Source organism: Mauremys reevesii, linkage group 1 (assembly GCF_016161935.1).
Source record: "Mauremys reevesii isolate NIE-2019 linkage group 1, ASM1616193v1, whole genome shotgun sequence".
NCBI lineage: Eukaryota > Metazoa > Chordata > Testudines > Geoemydidae > Mauremys > Mauremys reevesii.
The window spans coordinates 291,512,926-291,537,546 of NC_052623.1; the positions used below are offsets into that span (position 1 = coordinate 291,512,926).

The 24,621-nt window shown below is 40.1% G+C and overlaps 1 protein-coding gene and 1 long non-coding RNA gene across 8 annotated transcripts in view; one reads left to right on the forward strand and one right to left on the reverse strand.

The window, feature by feature from the left end:
• LOC120380415 overlaps window positions 1-10,831 on the reverse strand; it is a 31,846-nt gene extending 21,015 nt beyond the window's left edge. The window contains exons 1-3 of one of the 3 annotated variants that reach the window (XR_005587766.1): window positions 10,619-10,830; window positions 10,242-10,398; window positions 1,351-1,387 (exon numbers count right to left, since the gene is read on the reverse strand). This is a non-coding gene — a long non-coding RNA (uncharacterized LOC120380415). Of the gene's footprint in view, window positions 1-1,350; window positions 1,388-10,241; window positions 10,399-10,618 lie in introns of all 3 variants that reach the window. The other 2 variants (XR_005587765.1, XR_005587763.1) reach the window with 2 other exon arrangements.
• OSBPL8 (oxysterol binding protein like 8) overlaps window positions 1-24,621 on the forward strand; it is a 179,235-nt gene that overhangs the window by 135,855 nt on the left and 18,759 nt on the right. For all 5 annotated transcript variants that reach the window (XM_039498130.1, XM_039498138.1, XM_039498144.1 and 2 more), the window contains 8 exons: window positions 1,577-1,780; window positions 7,881-7,965; window positions 11,125-11,296; window positions 17,895-18,132; window positions 19,842-20,026; window positions 21,646-21,727; window positions 22,407-22,505; window positions 24,016-24,112. In XM_039498130.1, the coding sequence (XP_039354064.1) occupies window positions 1,577-1,780; window positions 7,881-7,965; window positions 11,125-11,296; window positions 17,895-18,132; window positions 19,842-20,026; window positions 21,646-21,727; window positions 22,407-22,505; window positions 24,016-24,112 (1,162 nt within the window). The remainder of the gene's footprint in view (window positions 1-1,576; window positions 1,781-7,880; window positions 7,966-11,124; window positions 11,297-17,894; window positions 18,133-19,841; window positions 20,027-21,645; window positions 21,728-22,406; window positions 22,506-24,015; window positions 24,113-24,621) is intronic.

Here is a 24,621-nt window from a genome sequence, read left to right on the forward strand (position 1 = left end):
AAATAGAAAAGGCTCAGAATCCTAGTGGATTGCTGATTAATGTTTTTCAACTAGCAGAGCATCTATTAATTGCAACCCAGAGGCTCCATGCTTGAATCCTGGGGGATAACTGAGGAACCTGGCTGTTACTTACTGCAGTCGCCATAGTGACATTGATCTAATATGTACAGCAACTAATTTTAAAAACTAGTTGGGGTTATGGGGGGGTTTTGTACTTGTTGATTTTATACTTGATCATGGAGAATTCCTTAATTTCTGTTAGAAGTCACAAAAGAAAGGTCAGTAATCTTCTTAGGTATTTTAGCACAGGTTCCTTCTTGCACATCTCTTCCTCTTTTTTCTCTTTCCTCCCATATGAAATAGCTATAATCCTCTAAGCTTATTGCCATAGAAGGGATGAGAAGTTCATCTGTCCCAAACAATGGGCAGTACCACCAATGACAGGGCATTGCAAAAGCAGTGTGGGTACTTTCACAGAGATTAAACTAAATGGCTTATCCATAAGAGGTAATATTTACCCTGCTCATGGAAAAGCCTTACTAAATAGAAGGATTAAATCAATACTACAGAGGTCAACAAATTGATGTTTGGTCAGCCTGATAGGGAGGTATAAGTTCTAGAGTGACCAGAACTTAATCACAAACATCCAGACCCCAAACATTCAAATCCAAGGAACCTAAGAACTCTTGGTGGTGCACAAGAGGAGGTGCTCTCTCAGATAGCCAGTGACCCAAGCCAGATCTGGAATTTTTATATATCTATAGATTGGTTGTTAACACCTTCATTTCTATTCAGAATCAAGTATTAAGAACTCCGAGGCCTGTTATGACCTACCCTCACTAACAGTATGTCTACACAACAAAGAAAAACCTATTGCTGGCCAGTGCCAGCTGACTTGGGCAGGGGCTGCAGGGATATTTCGTTGCTGTGTAGACTTCTGGGTTCAGGCTGGAGCCCAGGCTCTAGGACCCTCTGAGGTGGAAGAATCCCAGAGCTTGGGCTCCATCCTGAGCCCAGAAGTCTACACAGCAACAAAACAGCCCTGCAGCCCGAGCCCCGTGAGCCCGAGCTGGCTGGCATGGGCCAGCCGTGGGGTTTTCTTTGCTGGGTAGATACACCTTAAGAAGGCAGTTGCATTCTGCACCAACTGTATCTTCTGAGTTGCATTCATAGCAATTCCATTCAAAGTCTATTATAGTAAACCCATATGTCATGAATAATATTGCTAATGGTAAAATACGCTCTGGCCGTGGACACTCCTGGGGAATCCAGAAGGAATCAGGTATCCAGAAGTACTTCCAGATTTTGAACCAATGTGTACATCACTTGCATAACAAGGGTAATACTCACCAGCCCTGGAAGGAGGAATCTGCATCTAAACATGTTTCTGCCACAAGGAAGGAAAGAACACTGTTGTAGAATCAACAGCCTTACTTTATTTTGAGTAAAACTATCTATTGACTTGGATTCAATTTTCCTTTCAGCAGGAGGGGGATGACTTTGATATTTATATTTGACTTTATGATATTTATTTTTTAATTGTCATGAACTAAACCCAATTGTTAATATTTTGTAGATTCGTGGTACATTGAAAAGCTGGACCAAACTGTGGTGTGTGCTGAAACCAGGAGTATTGCTCATTTACAAAACCCCCAAAAATGGCCAGTGGGTGGGAACAGTGCTCCTGAATGCTTGTGAACTCATTGAGCGGCCTTCCAAAAAAGATGGCTTTTGTTTCAAACTTTTCCATCCCTTGGAGCAGTCCATCTGGGCTGTTAAGGTTAGTGAATATCCATTCTTTAAAGACATTGCAGAATGTGTCTGTGTTCCCAGCACTGAGTAGAAGCAGCCTTACACATAAGAGGCAGTACGCTTTTCTATATAGTCATCAGTGTTATGTCTTCTAGCTGCTATTAATTTAATTCTGTGTTAATACAGTGTCTACTGCTGTTCTTTTCATCCAAAAAAGTAACTGTGACCTCTGTGATTTATACTGGGTAGATCACATGCTGGTTACATGAATAGATTAATCTTTTGGGGAGCCCTTAGAAATAAATAGGATGCTATAATCTTTGCTGAAGAGCATACAGTGTGTTTCATGCAATGTGTCTTGCTGAAAAGTCGTTCTTTCAATATTTATAAATAGCTATTTCATTTCTTTAGATTTGATACTTGAGTAAATTAATAACTTCATACAAAAGCACTTGTTTTAATTACTTTTGTGCACAGCAATAATGATTGCAACCCTGTAGACATTTGAAGCTTATATATGATTCTGTATCTTAAAACATAGTGGTGGTGATTATTTGAACAGTAGAAACCCATTTATCCAACCCTCCCTTAACAAGCTCTCCACATTTACCAAATTACCAACTTGGACTCTAGGGCCAGAAGCGGGCAATCTCTCCTGTGGACACTAGATGGCAGTGCATCATCACATTTTTCCAATTCTCTGGTTTATCCAGCATTTTTTGATGATCTGATCTGGCCCTAGTCCCGATTAGACTGAATAAACAGGGTTCTACTGTATTACCTTTCCTCCTAACAGCCCTAATAATGGATGAGGAATTTATTATACTCTCTGTATTCTGCATCTGACACACAGATGCAAAGTACCTGTGCAGCTGTTACATGTCATGTCTCATTGGTGATGGAGAATAGTAACTTTCTTCTTCATTAAGTTCAGGCAGTTAAAGTAACATCTATTCTGAGGAACTGTTGTCTGTTTGGAATCTTATCTCTTCTTAGTATGAAATACTCAAAATATTAGGATTTTTTTAAATTGGTTGTAGATTTACTATAGTCTAAAACCATTTACCCTACCGATTTCTCATTGTTTGTTTGCTGCACACTGATTTCCCCCATTCCTTTCCTAGCTATATGTATTTTGTGGTTAATGTGACTTAAAAGTTCAATACTTTATATGCATCTACATCACGAAAGTTGTTAACAGCTGTTTGACTAGGGTAACCTAGCTCTGCAGAAGATGACATACAAGTCTTTGGCTGAGATTGCATAAATCAAGCCTATATTTCGTAATTGCTTGAATGTTATTAAAAGTAGATCAAATTTTAAACCTGAATAAGTCAATATTGTCCATTTTAAATGTGCTGAGGGCTATTGTGGCATTTGTTCATTCTGGTATAGCTATGTACAGTAGAGAATTATTAGTTTTAGTTAGAAGTCCTTGTTAAAATGAATTCTTTCCTGTCCTATCCCCCCGTCAGTAACATCAGTCCGCTAGTGAAACTCTACATCCTGTGGGAGGCAAACTTTCATAAGGATAGCAGCCGGTAACTTTACTCTCCAATAAGCTTTCACCATTAGGCTCACAAGAGAAAAAGCTTGTTTTTCAACAGAGAACAAGAACATAAGAATGACTACACTGGGTCAGACCAAAGGTCTATCTAGTCCAGTATCCTGTCTTCCGACAGTGGCCAGTGCTAAGTGCCTCAGAGGGAATGAACAGAACAGGAAATCATCAAGTGATCCATCTCCTGTTGCCCATTGCCAACTTCTGGCAAACAGAGGCTAGGGACACCATCTCTGCCAATCCTGGCTAATAGCTATTCATGGACGTATCCTCTATGAATTTATCTAGGGCTTTTGGAAACCTGCTATAGTCTTGGCCTTCACAACATCCTCTGGCAAAGAGTTCCACAGGTTGACTGTGTGTTGTGTGAAGAACTCCTTCCTTTTGTTTGTTTTTAAACCTGCTGCCTATTAATTTCATTTGGTGACCCCTAGTTCTTGTGTTATGAGGAGTAAATAACACTTCTTTATTTACTTTCTCCACACCAGTCATGATTTTATAGACCTCTATCTTAGTCATCTTTTTTCCAAGCTGAAAAATCCCAGTCTTATTAATCTCTCCTTATTTGGCAGCCATTCCATACCCCTAATCATTTGTTGCCCTTTTCTGAACCTTTTCCAGTTCCAATATATCTTTTTTTTTTGAGATGAGATGACCATATCTGCATGCAGTATTCAACATGTGGGCGTACTGTGATTTATATAGAGGCAATATAATATTTTCTGTCTTATCTATCCCTTTCTGAATGATTCCCAACATTCTATGATCCGGTTAGAGAACACAAACAATACAGTGTAACTTCTCACCGATCGCAACTAACCAACACATCTACAATAGTGAATATCAAAGCCTCTCAAAACTATTTGCAATCAGTTTGTGCGTTTTTTAAAAGTATCTAATGTTTTCAGAAAACTGATACATTATAGAAAATCATAATTTACAAGCAATTATTCCATTATCAAAAAAGTTCATTTGTTCAGTTATTAACTGCAAATTACTCATTGTACTTTGCCTGAGCATCTAAGCATATCACCACCTTTTTCATACCAGCAGTCGGTCTTTATACCTGAATGATAGTAGTCTGGTACAGAGTAATTAATGTATCTAGTATAACCCAAATTATAGTCCAGGTAACTTGTCTCACTGACAGACTTCTGGCCTCAGACTGTAGTCTCGCCACCTTAAGATTTTACCCATTACCACAATATCCTTCCCCTTAGTTAAGGCACTTTCTAGATCACCCATATTGCTCATAACATCTTGGATCTGTGGTGATCTATACTTGGAGGATTGACAGTTCTTCCTGCATAAAAAACTGTGTGGTTTCTTTCACAGTCTGTTAACTCTCTCTCTTAAAATGTCCTTCTTTCCAAAAATAATCTTCATAGACCCACCAATACCTTTTGTCTCAATTCTGAGCACTTTCCCTTGGAGGACAGTTCTTGTATTTAATCTCTGTAATAGGAAAGGGGTTGGAATGGGGGCAGGGAAGGGGTGGGAAGAGGCAGGGCCTCATGGAAGGGGTGGAGTGGGGGCAGGGCCAGGGGCAGCGAGGGGTGGGGGTGTCAGTGATGCGGCCCTTGGGCCAATGAACTAGCCCTCATGTGGCCCTCATGGTCATTTGAGTTTGAGACCCCTGGTCTACATCCTCACACCTTCCTCCTACTTCAGTAGTGCTTGTCAGTCACCCACGGTGGAATACAATAGGAACCATCACTCGAAGAAGAGGAGGAAGTTACTGACCTGTAATGGAGGTTCTTCGAGATGTGTGGCCCCCGCTGTATTTCATTACCCTCCCTCTTTCCTCTCTGTTTTGAATCTTCTCTGATTTGCAGGAGAGAAAGAACTCGAGAGATGGTTGGTCTGCCCCACCTTTTATGCCCTCAGATGGAGGCTCGAAGTGAGCCAGGACACATGCACGGACCAACTGACCAGATTCTCCAGCTCTGGGCGCATAGTGCACATGCATAACCCACAGTGGAATACAGATAGGGACTGTACATCTCTAAAAACCTCCGTTACAGGACACTAACTTCCTCTTTACTTGCTTTTGTTCAAAACTTCTTGCTTTTACATTCTCTCTTCTAACTTACCAGTTTCCCATTAGATTCATTGGGCGAAGCCCACCCCCCAACACCCAAACAGGTTTTCTTATCAATTAGGCTGATTGACAGTAGATTTAATGTAGCCTCCAACCATGACTAGAAACCTAATGCAAACCCATTTACCTATCAGTTATCTTAAAATTCCTCTAACTTAACTGTTTTTAGAATGTGCGCTTGAGTGGTGTTTTGAATCTTTTATCCTCGAAGCACACTCGACAGAAATAGAAATATCTGTAGGAATAACACTGTTTAAAAATTCCAGATGTTTAAAACATTTCTTTAGAGTTTATTTAGGTTTGTCAAGCGATTAAAAAAATTAATCGTGATTAATCGCACTGTTAATAATACAATACCATTTATTTAAATAGTTTTGGATATTTTCTACATTTTCAGTATATTGAATTCAAAGTGTACAGTGCTCATTTTATATTTTTTATTACAAATATTTGCACTGTAAAAAAACAAATATTTTTCAATTCACCTTATACAAGTATTGTAGTGCAATCTCTTTATCCTGGATGTTGAACTTATAAATATAGAATTATGTATAAAAAAAAAACTGCCTTCAAAAATAAAACAATGTAAAACTTTAGAGCCTACAAGTCCACTCAGTCCTACTTCTTATTCGGCCAATCGCTCAGGCAAACAAGTTTGTTCACATTTGCAAGCAATAATGCTGCCTGCTTCTTGTTTACAATGTCACCTGAAAGTGAGAACAGGCATTCGCATGGCATTGTTGTAGCCAGCGTTGCAAGATATTTATGTGCTATATGCACTAAATATTCATATGTTCCTCCATGCTTCAACCATGCATCCATGCTGATAAGGGGTTCTGCTTGATAACCATCCAAAGCAGTGTGGACCGACGCGTGTTAATTTTCATCATCTGAATCAGATGCCACCAGAAGAAAGGTTGATTTTCTCTTTTGGTGGTTCAGGTTCTGTCGTTTCCACATCTGAGACTTCTGAAACCATGCTCTACACCTCATCCCTTTCAGATTTTGGAAGGCACTTCAGATTCTTAAACCTTGGGTCGAGTGACGTAGGTATCTTTAGAAATCTCACATTGGGACCTCCTTTGTTTTGTCAGATCTGTAATGAAAGTGTTCTTAAAACAAACAGCATGTGCTGGGTCATTATCTGAAGCTGCTATAACATGAAATATATGGCAGAATGCAGGTAAAACAGAGTAGGAGAACATACAATTCTCCCCCAAAGAGTTCAGTCATAAATTTAATTAATGCATTTTTTTTAACGAGCATCATCAGCATGGAAGCATGTCCTCTGGAATGGTGGGCAAAGCATGAAGGGGCATACAAATGTTTAGCATAACTGGCATGTAAATACCTTGCACTGCCGGCTACAAAAGTGCCGTGCAAACACCTGTTCTCACTTTCAGGTGACGTAAATAAGAAGCAGGCAGCATTATCTCCCATAAGTGTAAACAAACTTGTTTGTCTTAGCAATTGGCTGGACAAGAAGTAGGACTGAGTGGACTTGTAGGCTCTAAAGTTTTACATTGTTTTGTTTTTGAGTGTAGTTATGTAACAAAAAAAATCTACATTTGTAAGTTGCACTTACACGATAAAGTACTTGTATGAGGTGAATTGAAAAATACTTTGTTTACCATTTTTGCAGCGCAAATATTTGCAATAAAAAAGAATACAAAGTGAGCACGTCAACTTTGTATACTGTGTTGTAATTGAAATCAATATATTTTAAAATGTAGAAAAACATCCAAAAATATTTAATAAATTTCAATTGGTATTCTATTAACAGCGCAATTAAAACTGCGATTAATCACGATTAATTTTTGTAATCACGATTGGTTTTTTTGAGTTAATCGCATGAGTTAACTGCAATTAATCAACAGCCCTAAATTTAATTTGAGATTTGTATCTGGAGCTTTGCATCCTTTGCATCGCTTCCTGTTTGGAGACAGAGTGGCGCACACTCCTACTGATTCCTCTTGCAGAAGGCACTTGGAATCTACAGTGAGGGGGGTCATAGAAGTACCTAGGACAGTTAGTAACCTTGCCACCTACTCATAAGTCTGTTTCTGTAAGGGGAGGAAGGTACCTCCACCGTAACCTGACTTCAGAGAGGAGGCGAGGAAACAAGGTAAAAGCGCACGGGGTACTGCTGACAGGCCAGGTCATAGAAGTTATTTGCCACAGCCAACTAAAGCCTCCAGATTAATTTTAAAAAATAAATTGGAATAAACTAAAGACTTTTCTCTTTAAAGTATGGTTCTCAACTCAACCCCACTTTAAAATAAGAGTCTGAAGAGGAAAATCCAATGAAAGGAGGCAACTCATCTACAGAACCATATCTTCATTAGTTGTTGCTGTGAGTGACAGTAGAGCTTCCTGCATTGTAATCAGCTTGTTATTACAGCAAACAAGCCATGAAACAGCTGATTCAAAATAATGTCTAACGGTGTTGTATTCATATATTTCTAGGGTCCTAAAGGTGAAGCTGTTGGTTCTATAACTCAGCCATTACCCGGCAGTTATTTGATCATCCGAGCAGCTTCAGAATCAGATGGTAAGTAAATTTCTTGTTTAGTTTTTATTTTTCATTTTTAAAGTGCATGCTTATTAGAGATTCAAATTATTCCATTTCTCTTGTACAGTGTGTAACAGCATCATATTTGCAGATCCGTAGTTCAATTGAACGTGCTCTTTTTATTAACCCAATATATTAGATAGCTATAATGCAAGCATTTTTATTTCATATCATGAAGTAACTTTGCAAAGTTTTAGTAGTTATAAATGTTGACTCCTTCGAACTAAACATTTGAGCCTACTTAAGAGACTAACAAACACTGCCTTGTAGAAAGAGGTGTTAGTCCACATTAAATGCCAAATATCTTGGAAGATTCTAAATTAGAAAGAATTTCAAAAGACTATTGTGTAACTTTGGTGAGCAGCTGCTATTCAACTGCACTAGTTAATTAACTTAGCACTGCAATATACATTTTATACAGGTCTTATTGTTGAAAGGGTTATGGCCAACTTAAAATCTAGTAAATTTCAAGAAATGAATGAAAGGTAATTTCATGACCTAGTTGTCCTAAGTTTACTTTCAATTTATTTGGTTTTATAATCAATTTCTTATTTTTCAAAATGCTTTTTGCTCCTTTTTTGCTGTTGAAAGATCCCAGAAAATTGACCAAACATGGGAAATAGTAAAGGTGGCTATACATAAAGTATTACAGTGAAAAAAACAGAGTTTTTTCTGTGATCTTTCAACTATAGTCTTTGGTCTAGTCTATTAGAGTTCTTTGAGTGTATCAACAAAACAGGGACAGAAAACAGAGGAGGAATAAATGGTCAGTTTTCAAGATGGCAAAAAGTTAATGGCTGGGCGCCCCAAGGTTCTGTTCTAGGACTGGTTGGTGGTTGATCCCCTTTTCAGAGTATTACTAAATTGAAGGGCAAATTTTGCATATGACAGAATTATTTATGTTAGCCAAAACTAGAGAAGGTTGTAGGGAACAGCGGAGAAATCTAATAGTTAGGTGACAAAGCACAATAGCAGGTAAAGGTCACTGTTGTGAATGGAGAAATGGTACATTGGCAGGAATAATTTGAATTAATCAAACATTAGCTGGGGTCTGAATTAATTAGTCAGGGGGAAAAGGTTGGTGTTATTGTGGACCACTTGGTGAAAATGTTTCCTCGGTATAATTGTAAAGTTAAAACGTAAGTATGTATAAAGAATGGAATGTCTGAATTGGACATTTGCAGATGTGTTTTTGTAAGAAGATGCCTTTAAGAAAGTACTGAAGTTTTACATATTCACAGTAAGGAACAAAAATATTGCAAACAGGGAAGGAGAATTCAGTACAATTGACACTCCATGCTTGAAAGTTGAGTGTATTGTGGTTTGATAGAACAGAGAAATACTAGAGAGCAAAATAAATGCTTTCAATATAGTAACATTTTCTAACTGCTTAAAGTGCATATTAGGTCAGGGGAGCAGGAGGATATTGTCCTTCTGAATGAGGTGGAAGGTTGGAGATGAAGCGTGAGTGTCTGCATCCATTGGCAGGCGAAGAAGAGAGGTGGCAGTCTGCCTCTATGAGGGAAAAGGTATATCTGCTGTGGCTTCTTCGGTTATAACTAAGGCTAAGATTTTGTCTCGGTTACTTTTTGTTTGTTAAAAATTCACGGAAGCCCATGACCTGTCCGTGACTCTTACTAAAAATAACTGTGACAAAATGGGGAGTGGGGGGGTCCATCGCCTGTTGAAATGGATCTTTAATGGCCCATGGCTGGGCAGATTGTTACCAATACCAGTGAAAATTCAGGTTCAATTTGCTCAATGCACATCAACTTATTTGAGAGAGAATCACACAAGCAATAAAAGGTTATGTAATACGTCCTCCTAATAAGCCTCAATTACCCAAGCATAAACCCTCAGTAACTATCTTGGCCCTACACCGTATCCTGACTGGCAAACGAAGCAGGTAGAGCTACCAGTCCTAGATAGAGACTTCTCTTCTCTTCTTTTTTCAAGTACTTGGTTACTCCGAGGCCCTCTGGTTCAAAAGTCCCACAAAAGTCCCTCGTAGGAGGGTGTTGGCTACCCTAAGACCTTCTGTCTTACAGTGTCACAGACCTCTTCAGATGTTAATTGGAGAGCTAACTAACTAATTAACTCTGCAAGTATGGTATCCTTAACATTTATACCCGTCGCTCTCAAAGGAGTCACGTCCCAGAAATATGCCCTGTGGGTGTTTCATTACTGGTTTTTCTAATTAATATTTTAAAGGGGACTGCAAAATAGACAGAGTCCAAAGATCAGTTGACATTTACCCTCTCATCAGTCATTCACTTGAGCTCTTAGTGTGGTGCCATCCTAAAGGGTCATTTTGACCCTGGTCATTCCGTACCAAGCTCACTGATAGCATGTCTTCTGTGTTTTCTTTAGTTTTGTGAGCTGGCCATCGGCTGACATGACCAGAGTTCCAAGCTGAAACACACACAGATAGAGCCTCTGATTAACAATTCAAGTGCAATTTCAGCACACTCAGTAAATTTCCATACAAACGGTCTGATGTTAAGAGAGCCCTGCTCCCAGAATCCTCTAGCCAATTCAAACATACCAAGCCATACCAAACTCATGTTCACCACATTCATTCATATCAGTCACAGTAATTCACAATAATAATTTGGCACCATCTCAACATCACCCATTGCTGCTGTCACCCGCGGCGGCTGGGAGCTCTAGAATCTCCACCACCCCACAGAGGTTTCGAGCTCTGGGGCTAGTGGCTCAGACCTGCGGGGCCCCCCACCGTGGCTCAGACCTCTGGGGCTGGCAGCTGAGACCTCTGGGGCCCCCGCTGGCTGACAGCTCCGGCCCTGGGGCTGAAGCAGAAAATGTCAGAGGTCTCTGGAAGTCATGGATTCCGTGACCTCTGTGACATAATCGTAGCCTTAGTTATAACGTTCTGGTCTATGACCTTGCCAGTCCTACCCTGGAGTCCCTTTCACATCTAGACAGGGAGTAAGTTATTTTTATATTTTAGGTCTGGAATGATATTAAAATCCAAGTCACCTAACATCTGTGGAGTAAGTGTGCATTTATTATTCTAGTATGTGCCTTTCAAAGGTAAGGTATGGGGGTGCCCTAAATAACTCATCATTGTGAAGTGAACAATATCAAATTCCATTACTAACAAGCATCTATCTTTAGGCAGGTGTTGGATGGATGCTTTGGAACTGGCTTTGAAATGTTCTGGTCTCCTTAAACGTACGATGATTAGAGAAGGTAAAGAGCATGACTTGAACTCTTCAGCAGAGAGCACACATGTTTCTCTCTATGGCTTATTGCGTGCTAACAACTTACACAGTGCAGAAAGCTTTCCGTAAGTAATCAAGCCCTTAATTTTATTCTTATAAGAAAGTTTACTAAAACCGGTGTAAAACTCTTAAATCATTTAGGCAGATCTTTGAATTTGAAATGGTAATATCAAAGTGGAAACCTTAAGACTGGAATTTGTTTTGCCTCCTAATGCCCCTTAAAGATCGGTAATTGTGTATTTTTTTAAAACTTAACATTTAAACTGTGCGGATGTGGGTTCTTTACTTGATGATCTTCAAGTAGCTCTCCTTATTCGTACTTATGGGTACTGTTTCCTTATGGTGCCTTGTGGTAGAACCATCTTCTAGCCGTATTAGCTAGGGCACTCTTGTGCCTCCCCCCCCCTCCCCCCCCCCAATGTCACACCATGCCAAAGGCAAGGCTATATAGAGGGCGGAACACCCTCACCACCTCAGTCCCTTCCAACAACATGCCACAAACATATGTAAACCTCTCTGGTCTCTTCAGAGCTGGGGTTTTTTTCTTCTTAGATAGTTACTGTTAGCTGTTGATTTAGTCAGTGATTCTTTTTCAGTTCTGTGATATGGGGAAAGGGAAGAAGCTGGGTTTTAAGAGGTGCGTTTCCTGCCCAACTGTCTTCCCGGTACACAACGACCATGTGCAGTGCCTCAAGTGCTTGGGAGAAAGACATTTGCCTTTTGATTGTTTGATTTGTAGGACCTTTACTCCCAGAGCCCACAAGGACAGGGAGACTCACCTGCAGCGCCTACTATGGAAAGAAGCTTTCAAGGCCAGATCCTCTGGTTCTGAGCAATCCTCCAGTCCAAGGTTGCAAAGGCTAGTCTCTGCCTCTGTTGTTCCCCCACAACAAAGGACTGAAGGGTTCCAAGAGGCCGCATCCTGAGTTGGGACCAGACCCAATCCCTGCGGCTTCCTCAGTTAAGATTCTGAGGTGACACATGACCAAACTGAGGGCCACGTGATCGGATACCACTGCCCAGTTCTGGAAGAGAGGCCGAGACAGTTGATCCACCCTTACTGGTGCCATACTTTGTGCCTCACACCTTTCTAATCCTGAAGGAACTCATGTGGTGGTAGGACTAGGATCAGCTTCAAAGTCCACTTACAGATGTAGGAAGATGGAGTCCATTGGTGTGCCAGAACCAGGGTAGGTAGTGCCTTTGGTGCTGACTGTAATGACACTGAACAGAGAGGGGCATAAAGACAAAGTGGCCACAGTGAGCAATTCTGGTTCCTGGCACAGGCATCAGAGCTGTCAGATTCATCTGATTCAGACCAAGGCACTACGGCTGCAAAACGCAGACTTGTTCAGCCTTTTGCGTCAGTAGCAAGGGAAATGGACTTGCATGTAACACTGGATTTGATATCGTCTCAATCTTCAAATCTGTAGTTTGGTTCCCATTTTGGTTCCATCTACATCCTCAGTTCCAGAGAGTTCAATCATTATGGCAGCCTAGGTTCACCTTTTGATGCCGCTGCACATGTCTGATCCAAGAGTGAAATGCAAGAGCTCTTAGAGGAGGCATGTTTTCCCCAACTCGAAGATCATCATCTTTTCCCCTGTTAGGAAGAGGAGGCTAGAGGGCATCAAGGTCCCTTTCACAGATCCTCTTATACTCCCTCCTCCTAGGACCCCTACAGGATCTCCACAAAAAGCTGGCTCCTTATATCTTCTGCCAGTTCAGTTGTTGTCCCTGGCTCACTCTATTCCAAATCTAGATTTTTACCAAGAAGGAGATAGAGGAAGAATGCAGACTGGCAGAGTTTTTACAAAATGTCTCTCTCTGTGGTGGGGGCTCATCTGAGGAATCAGGGTATTTTTGTTAACCCCTGTTTAGATGACTGGCTACTGAAGGCTTCTGCGAATGAAGATCTGTTAAATAGTCTTCATGACCAATCTCTTTTCAGATTTAGGGCTCTTTACCAAAGTAGATCTTCTGTCCTTCATAAAGGATCCCTTTTATAGGCACTATACTAGACTCCGTAGAGGGGAGAGCTTTTCTGCCAGAGTATAGATTTATCAGAACAAGTCAGTATTTGTTAAAGATCCAGAGAATAAAGTTTTTCATGGGTCTTATGGTAGCCACTACTATGTGACACTGTTTGCCTGTTGGAGAATGAGATCTATGTGGCAGTAGATGCCTTGGTCTACAGACCAAGTTGAAACAGTCTTCAGTTGTTGATACCCATGCCTTGGAGGATGATAGTGTCCCTAGACTGGTGATCAGTCAGAACAAATGTGCTATGGGGTGTATGGGTCCAATCTGGATAGTGACTTCAGATGCATCAACCAAGGGCTGGGGATATGGGAAGGGTGTATCTGAACCATTTGACGGTTACATTTTGAAATTAAGAACTGTTCCTCTGGCTCTCAGATTGTTCCGTTACACAGGTGGTAATGGTAAGTAGTAGATGTCAGTGATACATCACATCAGGAGCTTTCCTCTGTGTGTGAGGCAATAATAAATCTATGGGATTGGTGTATTCATCGTGACATTAGTCTGTCTCTCTACATGTAGCGGGGAACAGCAGATCATCTTAGCAAAGGCACCTCCCAGATTCATGAATGGTCTGTGAAGGCTCAGTTGGTTCGGACTGTATTCTCTAGTTGGAGTCAACCAGATCTGGAGCTATTCACATCAAGAGTCAACAAAAAGTGTTTCCTCTTTTGTTCCAGAGTGGGCAAGGACAGAGAGTCCCTGCTGGATGCCTTCCTTTTCCACTGGGGAGGGAAAGGCTTGATGTATACTTTTTCCCACTTTTCTATTGATCAAGACAGTAGTGAGGATGATACTAATTGCGCCAGGTTGACCGTGTCAACAGATGTTTACCAATCTCCTTCCACTGTGTAGTAGAGTTTTTGTGTGTCTTCCCTGATCTCCAGTTTTACTGTCCTACCCGGAGGGCTGGAGCTTTCATCTGGACTCAGTCTCTTCACCTGATGGAGTGGGCGATCGGACTTTGACTCTTTCTGCTCCTGAGCAATCCATATTCTTCATTTTCAGGATATACTAGTTAATTGTAGAAAACAATTCACCAGAAACTGTTAATGTCTAATGTAGTCCAGATTTCAGGCATATCTCTATCTCCCCCATATCAGCTTCTGTGCCTTGTGATCTGGAATACTGAAAGAATCAGGGGTTATCTAACTCACTGTTAAAAGCTGACTTGGCAGCTATCTCTGTGCATCACAATCTAGTTGATGGTAGATAACTGTTCATTGTTTGATTAAAAGATTTATGAAAGGTTTATCAAATGTGTATCCCCATTGGGGATCCTGTCTCTTCTTGGGACTTCATTTTGGTGTTGGTCATGCTGGTGAAACCTTTCAAACCCTTGGCTTACTGTTTTTTCTACTACTTATCTATCAATACGGGTTTCGTTATTGCCATCACAAAGACAGTGAGTGAACTGAATGCCCTTATATCTGACCCACTTTTCACTTCTTTCCCTAAGGATAAGGTAGTTCTCAGACCTGATCTCAGATTCTTAACTAATGTGTCTGATTTTCCACATTAATTTGCCAGTTCTTTTCCATAGGCTGCACTCTAAGAAAAGAGACTCTGTCCTACATACTTTGGATGGACAGGACTAAAAGTTTAAAAAAAATGGAGAGTAAGAGATTTCTTCCCCTATTTTATTTCAGTGAACACAATGTAGTGCTGAATGCTACATGCTAGTAAAAATTCCAGTGCCTATTGTGATTGACCACATTCCACCAGAGTTGTGGCTTCTTCCTTTGCCTATCTTAGGCAGATGCCAGTTGATGAAATTTGCAAATCTGCAACCTGGACTTCAGTGCAGATTGTCACTAAGCACTGTGCTCTGGATTTGGCAAAGCAGTGCTTCAGTCTCTATTCAAGTAGGACTCTAATCAGCTGTTCTGAAACTAATCTGGACAAGCAGCAAATCTATCTATAGGTATGGGGAATGCAAAAAATATTTGAATAAGAGAAAACTTTTTTTTTCTGAGTTTTGGTTTCTTTTGAATGGCTTTGTTATATTCTATATTCCCACCTGCCTCCCCTCTCTTTATACTTTTTTTTTTTGGCTCTCTGGCTTTGCACTGGGTGTGGTGGGTAGTGGCTCCTATGTCCTCTCTGCTGGTCTCTACCTAGTCTGATGAGGAGGGGCAGGGGGACTGGGCGCTGCTGCTCTCTAGCTACTGCAAGGTACCATGGTTCTACTGCAAAGGTACACACAAGGCAAGTGTGAACAAGCAAGTGCATCCCCAAAGAGGCCCTGTTACTCCTAAGGAACCATCGTTCCATTCCATCAAGTTTCTTGATCCATTGTTTTCTAGAGAACTTCATTTTCTCCAAAATGCGCACAGTCCTGTGTTCAAAAATAGGCAGTAAATGTGGACTCCAGTTGCTAAAGTACTGCAGTTTAATTCCTCTTGGAGCACTCTCACTACCCTTTGGGTTGCTTCATCTGAAGGTCAAAAGTTTAATTCATCTGACATAAATTGCTAGATTTTTGGCTTTTGTACTATGGGTGGTAATTTGAACAATAATATTATAAAGTCATTGATACACTTTGACCGACACTCAACTTTTTGGGTGACCAGACTGATATATACCCTCATTTTCAAAATTGAATGATGGAGTACAAAAGCTGTGTGCCAAAAACCAATAGGCAAAATTTCTCATGTTGCCTCTAATACTCAATGTACAATAACTTTCTAGACATGGTTCAGGGCTGAAGATGCTTTGGGACAAAGATTCCAGGAAGATATGATATGATAAACTGGTTGGAAATAAAGTCTTAAACAACCAAAATAGATCAGTGGTATTTCCAAACAGCAAGGCTCCTATTTTTGAACATGGACAATCTTAAGTCTTGTACAGAACACAAAGGAGGGCATGGACAGAGTCTGCTTCAAAAGAATTTAGGCCCAGATTTTTAAAGGGATTTAGGCATAGTTGCACTCAACATTGCAACACCTAATTGATTTTTGAAAGGGATTTAGGCACAGATTTTTAAAGGTAATTGGTGGATTTAGGCGCCTAAGCACCTAAATCCCTTTTGAAAATGAAGCTTAGGTTCCTAAGTCAGTTAAGAGATCGCAATGCTGAACATAGCAAGGCCTAAATACCTTTAAAAATCTGGCATTACTGTAAAATTTATTTTTTAATTTTTTCTCTGATTTTTTCATCATATATCTGGTTGATAGAGAATACACATACAACACTGGAAGAACTCTGAGTGCTGGAACTCTAGTATGTGTGTTTTGGGAGTATACAGTAGGCACTCCCAGAACACACACATTGGAGAAGGATACTTAAACAATCTTGCTCTCAAGTGTGACTGCACTTTATTTCTGTTGCCCAGAATGTCACCTCACTTCTGGAATCTTCGTTTCTGAGTGTTAACTTCATTGGAGCTACTTAAGTGGTCAAAAAGCGTATATTGACAACCAAGAATACATCCATTATCAATCTTTATACCCATAATTTTCCCTTTCCTGCCACATGAATCAGAACTCTAACCTGAGAAAAATGCCATCATATGTGCACCCTGGAGCAGGATGTTAGAGTTCTGCCATCTACTCCAGGACATGTGTGCATGAGAATTCTGCACCCTTACCTTCCTTTTGTGGGAGGATTGTATTGTTGCTCGTCTCCCCAATGCAGGATGCTGAACATTATGCCATTATATGCAGGGGAGTGGGTGAAGACCTGCATCTGGAGAAATAAAGTGCAGTTGCCTCTGAGGGGGGACCCCTTGAGACTAGGGTGAAACTGGGAGGAGGAGGAGGCCTGTTGCATCAATCCTTGGTTCATGGCCCAATCCATTGTGTGTGTGTAGAGATTATCAGATAAGCCTGTGAGAACTCTTGGAACAAGTACTGTCCTCACTCTACTGGCTCCTTTCAACCAATATATATGATCTGCCTCCAGCTGGACACCCAGCTATTACCCAGAGAAACATTAGTGAGATGATATTTCATAGAATTTTGCAAAAGTCTTCCCTTGGCCTTTCTTTTAAAGTTATGCAGTAGCTACTCCAACACTTGACACTTTTGAAATACAGTTATCTCAGCTATTTAAGCTAACTGGACCATAGATCTACCTGTATATGTATGTATGTATCATACAAATATAAACAGTTTTTAAAACCCACTAAAAGTAGCTAGGTCACTGTTAGGCAATCAATCATACATATTGTTTATACACAAAATAGTGAGGGTTGTAAGATAAAACCTGTATGAGGACAAAATTGTTGTAGGGTTGGTAATGAACTTCATAGTTCAAAACAAAAGCAAACCAAACAGATTGCTATAAAAGTTTCAAGGAAGGCTCTTCCTTGTGATCCTTTCTTATTGCAGTGCTATCACTTTGACATGGCTATCAGGTATTGGTATTGACACTCCTGCATTAGATAAGTTCCTGGTTTGAGGATTTCAGAGTAGCAGCTGTGTTAGTCTGTATCCTCAAAAAGAACAGGAGTACTTGTGGCACCTTAGAGACCAACAGATTTATTTGAGCATAAGCTCTTGTGGGCTACAGCCCACTTCTTCGGATGTTGGTTTGAGGATGTTATTCATAGTGGTGGACAATTTGAAGGAGAGGGACAATCACAACATTTTAGATTTATTTTTTGTGTATTTGTTGTAGATTAAATGATAGTGAAATTGAAAGGCATCACTTTAAAGATCAAGATGTGTACTCTGACAAATCTGATAAGGAAAATGATCACGATCATGATGAGTCTGATAATGATGGCCTGGGGAAAAGTGAAGAAAGTGACACTGACACATCAGAACGACAGGATGACTCTTACATTGATCCAGAACCTGTTGATCTTATCAGGGAAACTACCTATATGGAACAGATTCATGAAGAACTTGGAGAGGTAAATAATGTACTCTTAGCAGTATTTACCTTATTTCCAGATAGCAAATTGACTTAAGAGTTTTAGACATCAAATTAAATGTCATTGGAAAGTTGCCTTGCAGTGTTGGATTTAGTACTTTAAGGAGACTTGTGAAAGTGTGACTGCTCCCCCTCATGTCCCTCTATTCAGGGGCAGCTCCAGGCACTAGCACGCCAAGCGCGTGCCTGGGGTGGCAAGCCGGGGGGGCGCTCTGCCGGTCGCCGCGAGGGCGGCATGCAGGTTGCCTTCGGCAGCTTGCCTGCAAGAGGTCCGCCGGTCCCACGGCTTTGGCGGACCTCCCGCAGGCAAGCCGCCGAAGGCAGCCTGCCTGCCGTGCTTGGGGTGGCAAAATACCTAGAGCCGCCCCTGCCTCTGTTTAACAGATTCCTGTTCACCACTAGTCATGTGGCTGAGCAAGGGACTTTGGAATACTCCCCAAACTTAAGGGACTGATTTTACACAAAGTGCCTCCTGCAGCAGAAGTGGAGTCCAGCTGCTTGTCCTTTCATTTTTAGTGATTGGTTTACATTAGCTTGGTTTCAAGGCTCTCTTCTCAAGGAAAAGGGCAAGAAACTTAGTTATTAAATGAAGTAAAGAGGCTTCTTTACATTCTAGTTTCCTGCTTAATCAGAAAGGCCAGTAGCCACAAGATTTGCAGGGCTCAGAGGTTGCTTTTGTTGCCTTCTATCATTTAACAAATTTGTTACGTTGATCTTCACAATGACTCTGACGAAGCTTCTGCATGGCAAAGCTCCACCTGACTTTGATGTCCTGAGCATTTGTGTGATTAAAAAGTAGCAGTCACCATAAAAAAAAAGAAATCACCAGTGCTATTTGAAATGGTAACACTCTGAATCTGACTTGTTTGAGCCTCCCTCGTGTGCCTGTTCACTACTAGAGACTTCTTTTTTTTCATAGCAGCAGGGAATGAATAAGATGTCACATGATATTAATTTCTAGTCTGTTAATGCTGCTGTTACTGATTTTTGCTCCAAAGATAGTTGAACTTTTTTTAGACAAAACCCACTACTAGCTTTTTGGTTTTTTAAATTGGAAATAAGGTGGCTTCTTCTAAAATCCTGCTTTCATTTTTTGAAACACTCTTGAAAGGAGAAATATCTCCCTTTTCTTCTCCTAGTCTAGCAGAGTCATCTGGAGATGTGTAGATGGGAGAGAGAGAGCATCCTCTTGCTGCTTCTAGAGGGAGGGAGGCGTATGGAAGAGTGCTGGACATATCAAAGGGTGGAGGTGAAATGGGCACATTCTTCTTCAGCATTCAAAATGAGAAATTGATTAATGTAACGAATGGCTCCTGGCTGGTGCATTCACTGCATGTGAGAGAAAAGGGAAAAACATAGTTGATGGCTGGGAAGGGAACAGGCTTCTGACCATGGTCCCATCTAGAGGGCTCTCTTGATATAAAATGTAATATAATTATTGCGGCAAACCCAGTTCCTAAAAAATAAATTCTATATAGCATATCTGAAATGCTGTGTTAATCAGGTAGCAACTCCTCAGAATGCCTCTAACGGGGCTAGTTCCCACACTCCTGCAGGTAGTTGGTTAGCCACCATGTATTCTAAACCTAACTTATTGTTTGTCCTAAATGTGTGTAGGTTTCTTTCATAGGGTATGTTGAACTGTTACTGTGTTTCTACTTTTTCATCAACATTTTTTCCTGGTGAAAGGCAGGGGAAGCTTGTCAAACAGAAACTGTGTCAGAGGAGAACAAAAGCCTGATCTGGATGCTGTTGAAACAAGTCCGTCCAGGAATGGACCTCTCCAAGGTTGTACTGCCTACGTTTATCTTGGAACCTCGTTCTTTCTTGGACAAACTCTCTGATTACTACTATCATGCAGACTTCTTGTCTGAGTGAGTTAATTCTTTTCACTTTAAAAATAAATTTTATTAAATAGTGAAATGGCTTTGCAAGGTTTTTTATCCATCCTGGTTAAACTGAAGCAGAGAATGCTGAATATCTGAATGCTCATCTAACAATGTATTAAACATCATGTTGTGGGATTTCCTTGGCTTATTACTTCCTAAAGCTTATAAAGTATATCTCAAAGGCACAGTTTCCTGGTCAGAAATTGATGATAACTCTGTCAGAGAAATATGCTTATCAGTGCTACTAGAAACAGAGAATAGGAACCTTTGGAAACATCTGTTTTCCTATGCTTTAAGAAGTTAAGATCCAGTTAGTGAAGGCAAAGGAAATTAAATTTCCTAGCTATCTACAAAACAATACCATTTAAGTAGTCCAATTAAAGTGTTTTGTTAGCTATATGAGGGCCTAGATCAGTGGTTCTCAACCTATTTACCATTGTGGGGTGCATCCAATACTACCTGTATGGCCCTGAGGATGTCACATGGGCCGCAGCTCTGTGTTGATTGGGCCACAAGCGGCCCGTGGACCGCACGTTGAGAACCACTGGCCTAGATGAATTCACTTGATTTATCTGAGAACCAAAAGGAATAAGAAGGACCTAAAATGGAATGCTTCACTTCAGCTTGGAGTTCTGTGAATTTCTAAAGCAGTCTTCCCAGATTGGAGAACTGGACGGATAAGATTTTGCGGTGCATGGGCCTAAGTACTATATCTTTGCAATGGCCATGCTGCCCAGAATTGGACATAATTGGCTTTGCAAAAGAAATAGTTCCTCCCACGACCTTTGGCTTTTAAGTGGGGGAAACACACAATTCTCTCAAGAGCCAACAGTTCTCCAGTCTGTTCTCAAGACTAGATTTTCTTGTTACTTTATTGTTTTGACAAATATTTAATAATAAATACAAAAAGGGCTCTACTTCACCCTAGAATCTTAAAATGGGGATTACATCACATGGATCAATGTCTGGATCAACGTCTGTCTACAGTATTAAACTATATTAGAAAGGAACAAAAGTCCATAAAGGAAAACAAAATATTTAGCCGAATTTCAAGAAGCAAACCAAGCTTTTTTTATCATAAAATGTGTATTTTCTTGTATTCAAGAAGCTTATTGGGACTCAGTTTTGAGAACTTTCTCCTTGGACCTCACTAGTGTGACTAGCAGCAGTATCTCCCCATCTACAATAGGAAAAGTTTCCAGTGAGATATTTGGGAAGCAGTCTCTTGGTAATATTGTCAAATCTTTAAGAAGCATGACTGTTTTTGTTTTTTTTTTAATTTGGCTGCTTCTTGGTCAACTGTATGCCAAAAGCCATTCTTGACCCTTATTCTAAGTACTTTCTAACTATGTCCATTCAGTTACAAATGGATCTGATAAAATTATTTGATACATATATATTTAAAATATAGGTGTAACTTTAAATTTCCCATGTGTACTAATTCAAAAACTTGTTACAAGATCTATTTTGTGGTCAATAGATAATATATTATAATGCATATCAATGTAAATTATTATATGCTGATTATAGATAATAATGGTAGAAAATCTATGATGTGTCTATTTCAATTTTATCTTTCATCTAGTAACTGTCTTGTTTCATAGGGCTGCTCTTGAAGAGAATGCTTACAATCGTATGAAGAAGGTAGTGAAATGGTATTTGTCAGGATTCTACAAAAAGCCAAAGGTAACCTTTTGCATCTTCCTCTACTATTAAAGGATCATCTTAATGTTTAGTTTAATTAAAAGTAATATATACAAATATGAAGCTGTCTCTTACACTTGGACTCAAGCCATGGTTGAAATGGACTGCAGTTACTGCCCATTTTTGGCAATGAATGTTGCAATATGCATTTTCAGATAAATTGTCAGTTCCTATATTCTTGATAGTCATGCTCTCAGTGAGGAACATCAATCTCAGTAGGAAATTACGACCAGGATTAGATAGCAACATTTTTAATGTTTTATACTTGTCCCCCTACTTGCCTCTTATCACTTCTTCTTTCTAGCAGTGCTGATGGGAGGGGTATTGAATGACACACAGCTTGCCTCTGCTTAATTTCAGACAGATGGAGATGAGTGATTAAATCAGTTCTCCCACAATAGCCCAACTGCTCTATCCCCCATCATAAAATGTACACAGAATGAGAAAAGATCTCTGAAGTACTAATGAGAACATGTTTCTATTCTTTGTCCCCCAGAATTCACGGGGTTATCTTCAAAGTTGGACTCTCTCATACATATATTCTAGTGTCCTCTGCTCTTTTTTCCTTTACATTTGATAGTATTAATTCAGTTTTCTGTAAACTGTTTTGCATTTTCTGTGATTGTATTGTCTGATTGAAATCTCTAATGTTTCTGTTCAGGGACTAAAGAAACCATACAATCCTATACTTGGTGAGACTTTCCGCTGCATGTGGATTCATCCCAGGACAAACAGCAAGACTTTCTATATTGCTGAACAGGTATTGGCAAAATAGGTTTTGCTATTAATCTGACTTTTTAATATATGCCAGCAGTTACTTAGTTTTTGCTTTGCTTTGTTGAGCAGATAAAATATCAGTATTCTGTGTAGTCATAGTGACCCCAATTTGGCAAGGTACTTAATCTTTTTGGCTAATACATCTCTACCCCAATATAATGCTGTCCTCAGAAGCCAAAAAATCTTACCATGGTATAGGTGAAACCGCATTATATCAAACTTGTTTTGATCCGCCGGACTGCGCAGCCCTGTCCCCTCGGAGCACTGCTTTACCGCGTTATATCCGTATTTGTGTTGTATCGGGTCACGTTATATCAGGGTAGAGGTGTATATGAGTAGTTCCAGGGTTCCTTAATACTGGCTCAGTATCTTGCTGGATCTGAACCAGTATTTAAGAAATGATTTGATGTCTTTGCTTGAATGTCTGTTTGCTTAGGGGAATGGCTGCTGATTTTGGGAGTGGATGGACAGAGTTTCACACATTGTTCAAATAATAGTGTTTCTTAGGTCATCTTCTCAGGGAAGTCAGTGTTAGTCTCCTATAGGGGCTCTGTGGCAGTATCCTGGAAGAGAAAAAGGGTTATTCACCCACAATAAGTTTTGTCTGTGAATGTATTACTGGCATGTTGATCCTCTGTCTCAGAGCCCAGCCACAAATAGGGTTACTAAAGGCACAGAGGGAAACTAAGGGATGGATAGAAGAACTGGCATATTTATACCCTTGATCTATGGACTGTTGGGATTGAGGAATTGTGCACATATTCCTAACTGCTACTCAAAAATAGTTCCTTGGCCATGTGGCTAGGCACCCAACTCTTACAGTGGGGCTGTAGCGAGACAGTACTATTAAGTAACGTCTAGTCTGCTAGCTTCTCTTTCTGAAAAATAAAATGGCAGAACTTGGATAGCTCTGGAACTTGGCAGAGGAGGCAGTAAAACAACTGCAGTCAGTAGGCCAGGAAAATCCAAGTATATGGTACTTCTGGTCCAAGCTGAGGCGGAAAATCTGGGAACTAGGACACTCAGACCAGGCAAATGCATGATTCCAGCTAGTGAGACAATTCATGTGTTCTAGGCTTTGAGATTATTTATTAAGGGATAGTGGTGCTTGCAAGGGACAAACAGTGCTACGTACTTGAAAACTATTCAAGCAGTTCTGCTGACAAACTTGGTCTTTAATGGTACTCTGGATTTTTACTAGACACAGGTGGTTATACAAGAGATTTCTTAAAGATAATACTTGAGACACTTATTTTTGTAATAGTCTAGCATTTGAAGTTTTCTAGTTACACCTTGAATTCAGTAAGGATGTTGATCAGAGTATATCTTTAAATATGTCCTGATTTCTATCTATGAACATCTCCTATAGATGCCTTTCTTTGAATTTTAAATCCATGTGCACTTTTGATATGTGCTTTCAGTAGCTCACTTATTAGAACAAGAATTATTGCAACACTTCAACTGCTTGTGTTCAACTTTGTTGCATTCAACAGGTGTCTCATCACCCTCCGGTATCTGCCTTCTATGTTAGCAACCGAAAGGATGGGTTTTGCCTTAGTGGTAGTATCCTGGCCAAATCCAAGTTCTATGGTAAGTTCCTTATGCTTTTTTATATACAATGGAGCCCCCATTATTCAATCTAATAGGGTTCGGGGCCAGATCAGAGAACCAAAAATCCAGATAAACCAGAGAATGGGTGTCTGGGGCTCCCACTGCCAGCCCCGGGTGGCTGGTGGTTCGGTAAATATGGAGTGACGGATAATGGAGGCGCGGTTAAACTGGGTTCTATTGTATTATTGCACAAGGAATCTATAAAAAATTGGAAATGCAATTAGATGTTTTTATTAAATAAATGCAAGGAGTGCCTAAAATTCTAAGGATTATTTAAACAGAGAAACTGTGCTTTAAAAACTTTTAAGCATCATTTACAAAACATTAAGAATCAAGTCACTTATTGGCATCTCCTTCCTCCAAATAGAAGGCTTTGGTATAGATACTATATTTTGTAAAGGGGATGCTCTACAGCATATGGGCTTCAGTATAAGGACAGAATGCAACAGAGGATGACTCAGTCTCTTTAATCTATTGCTCACTTACTG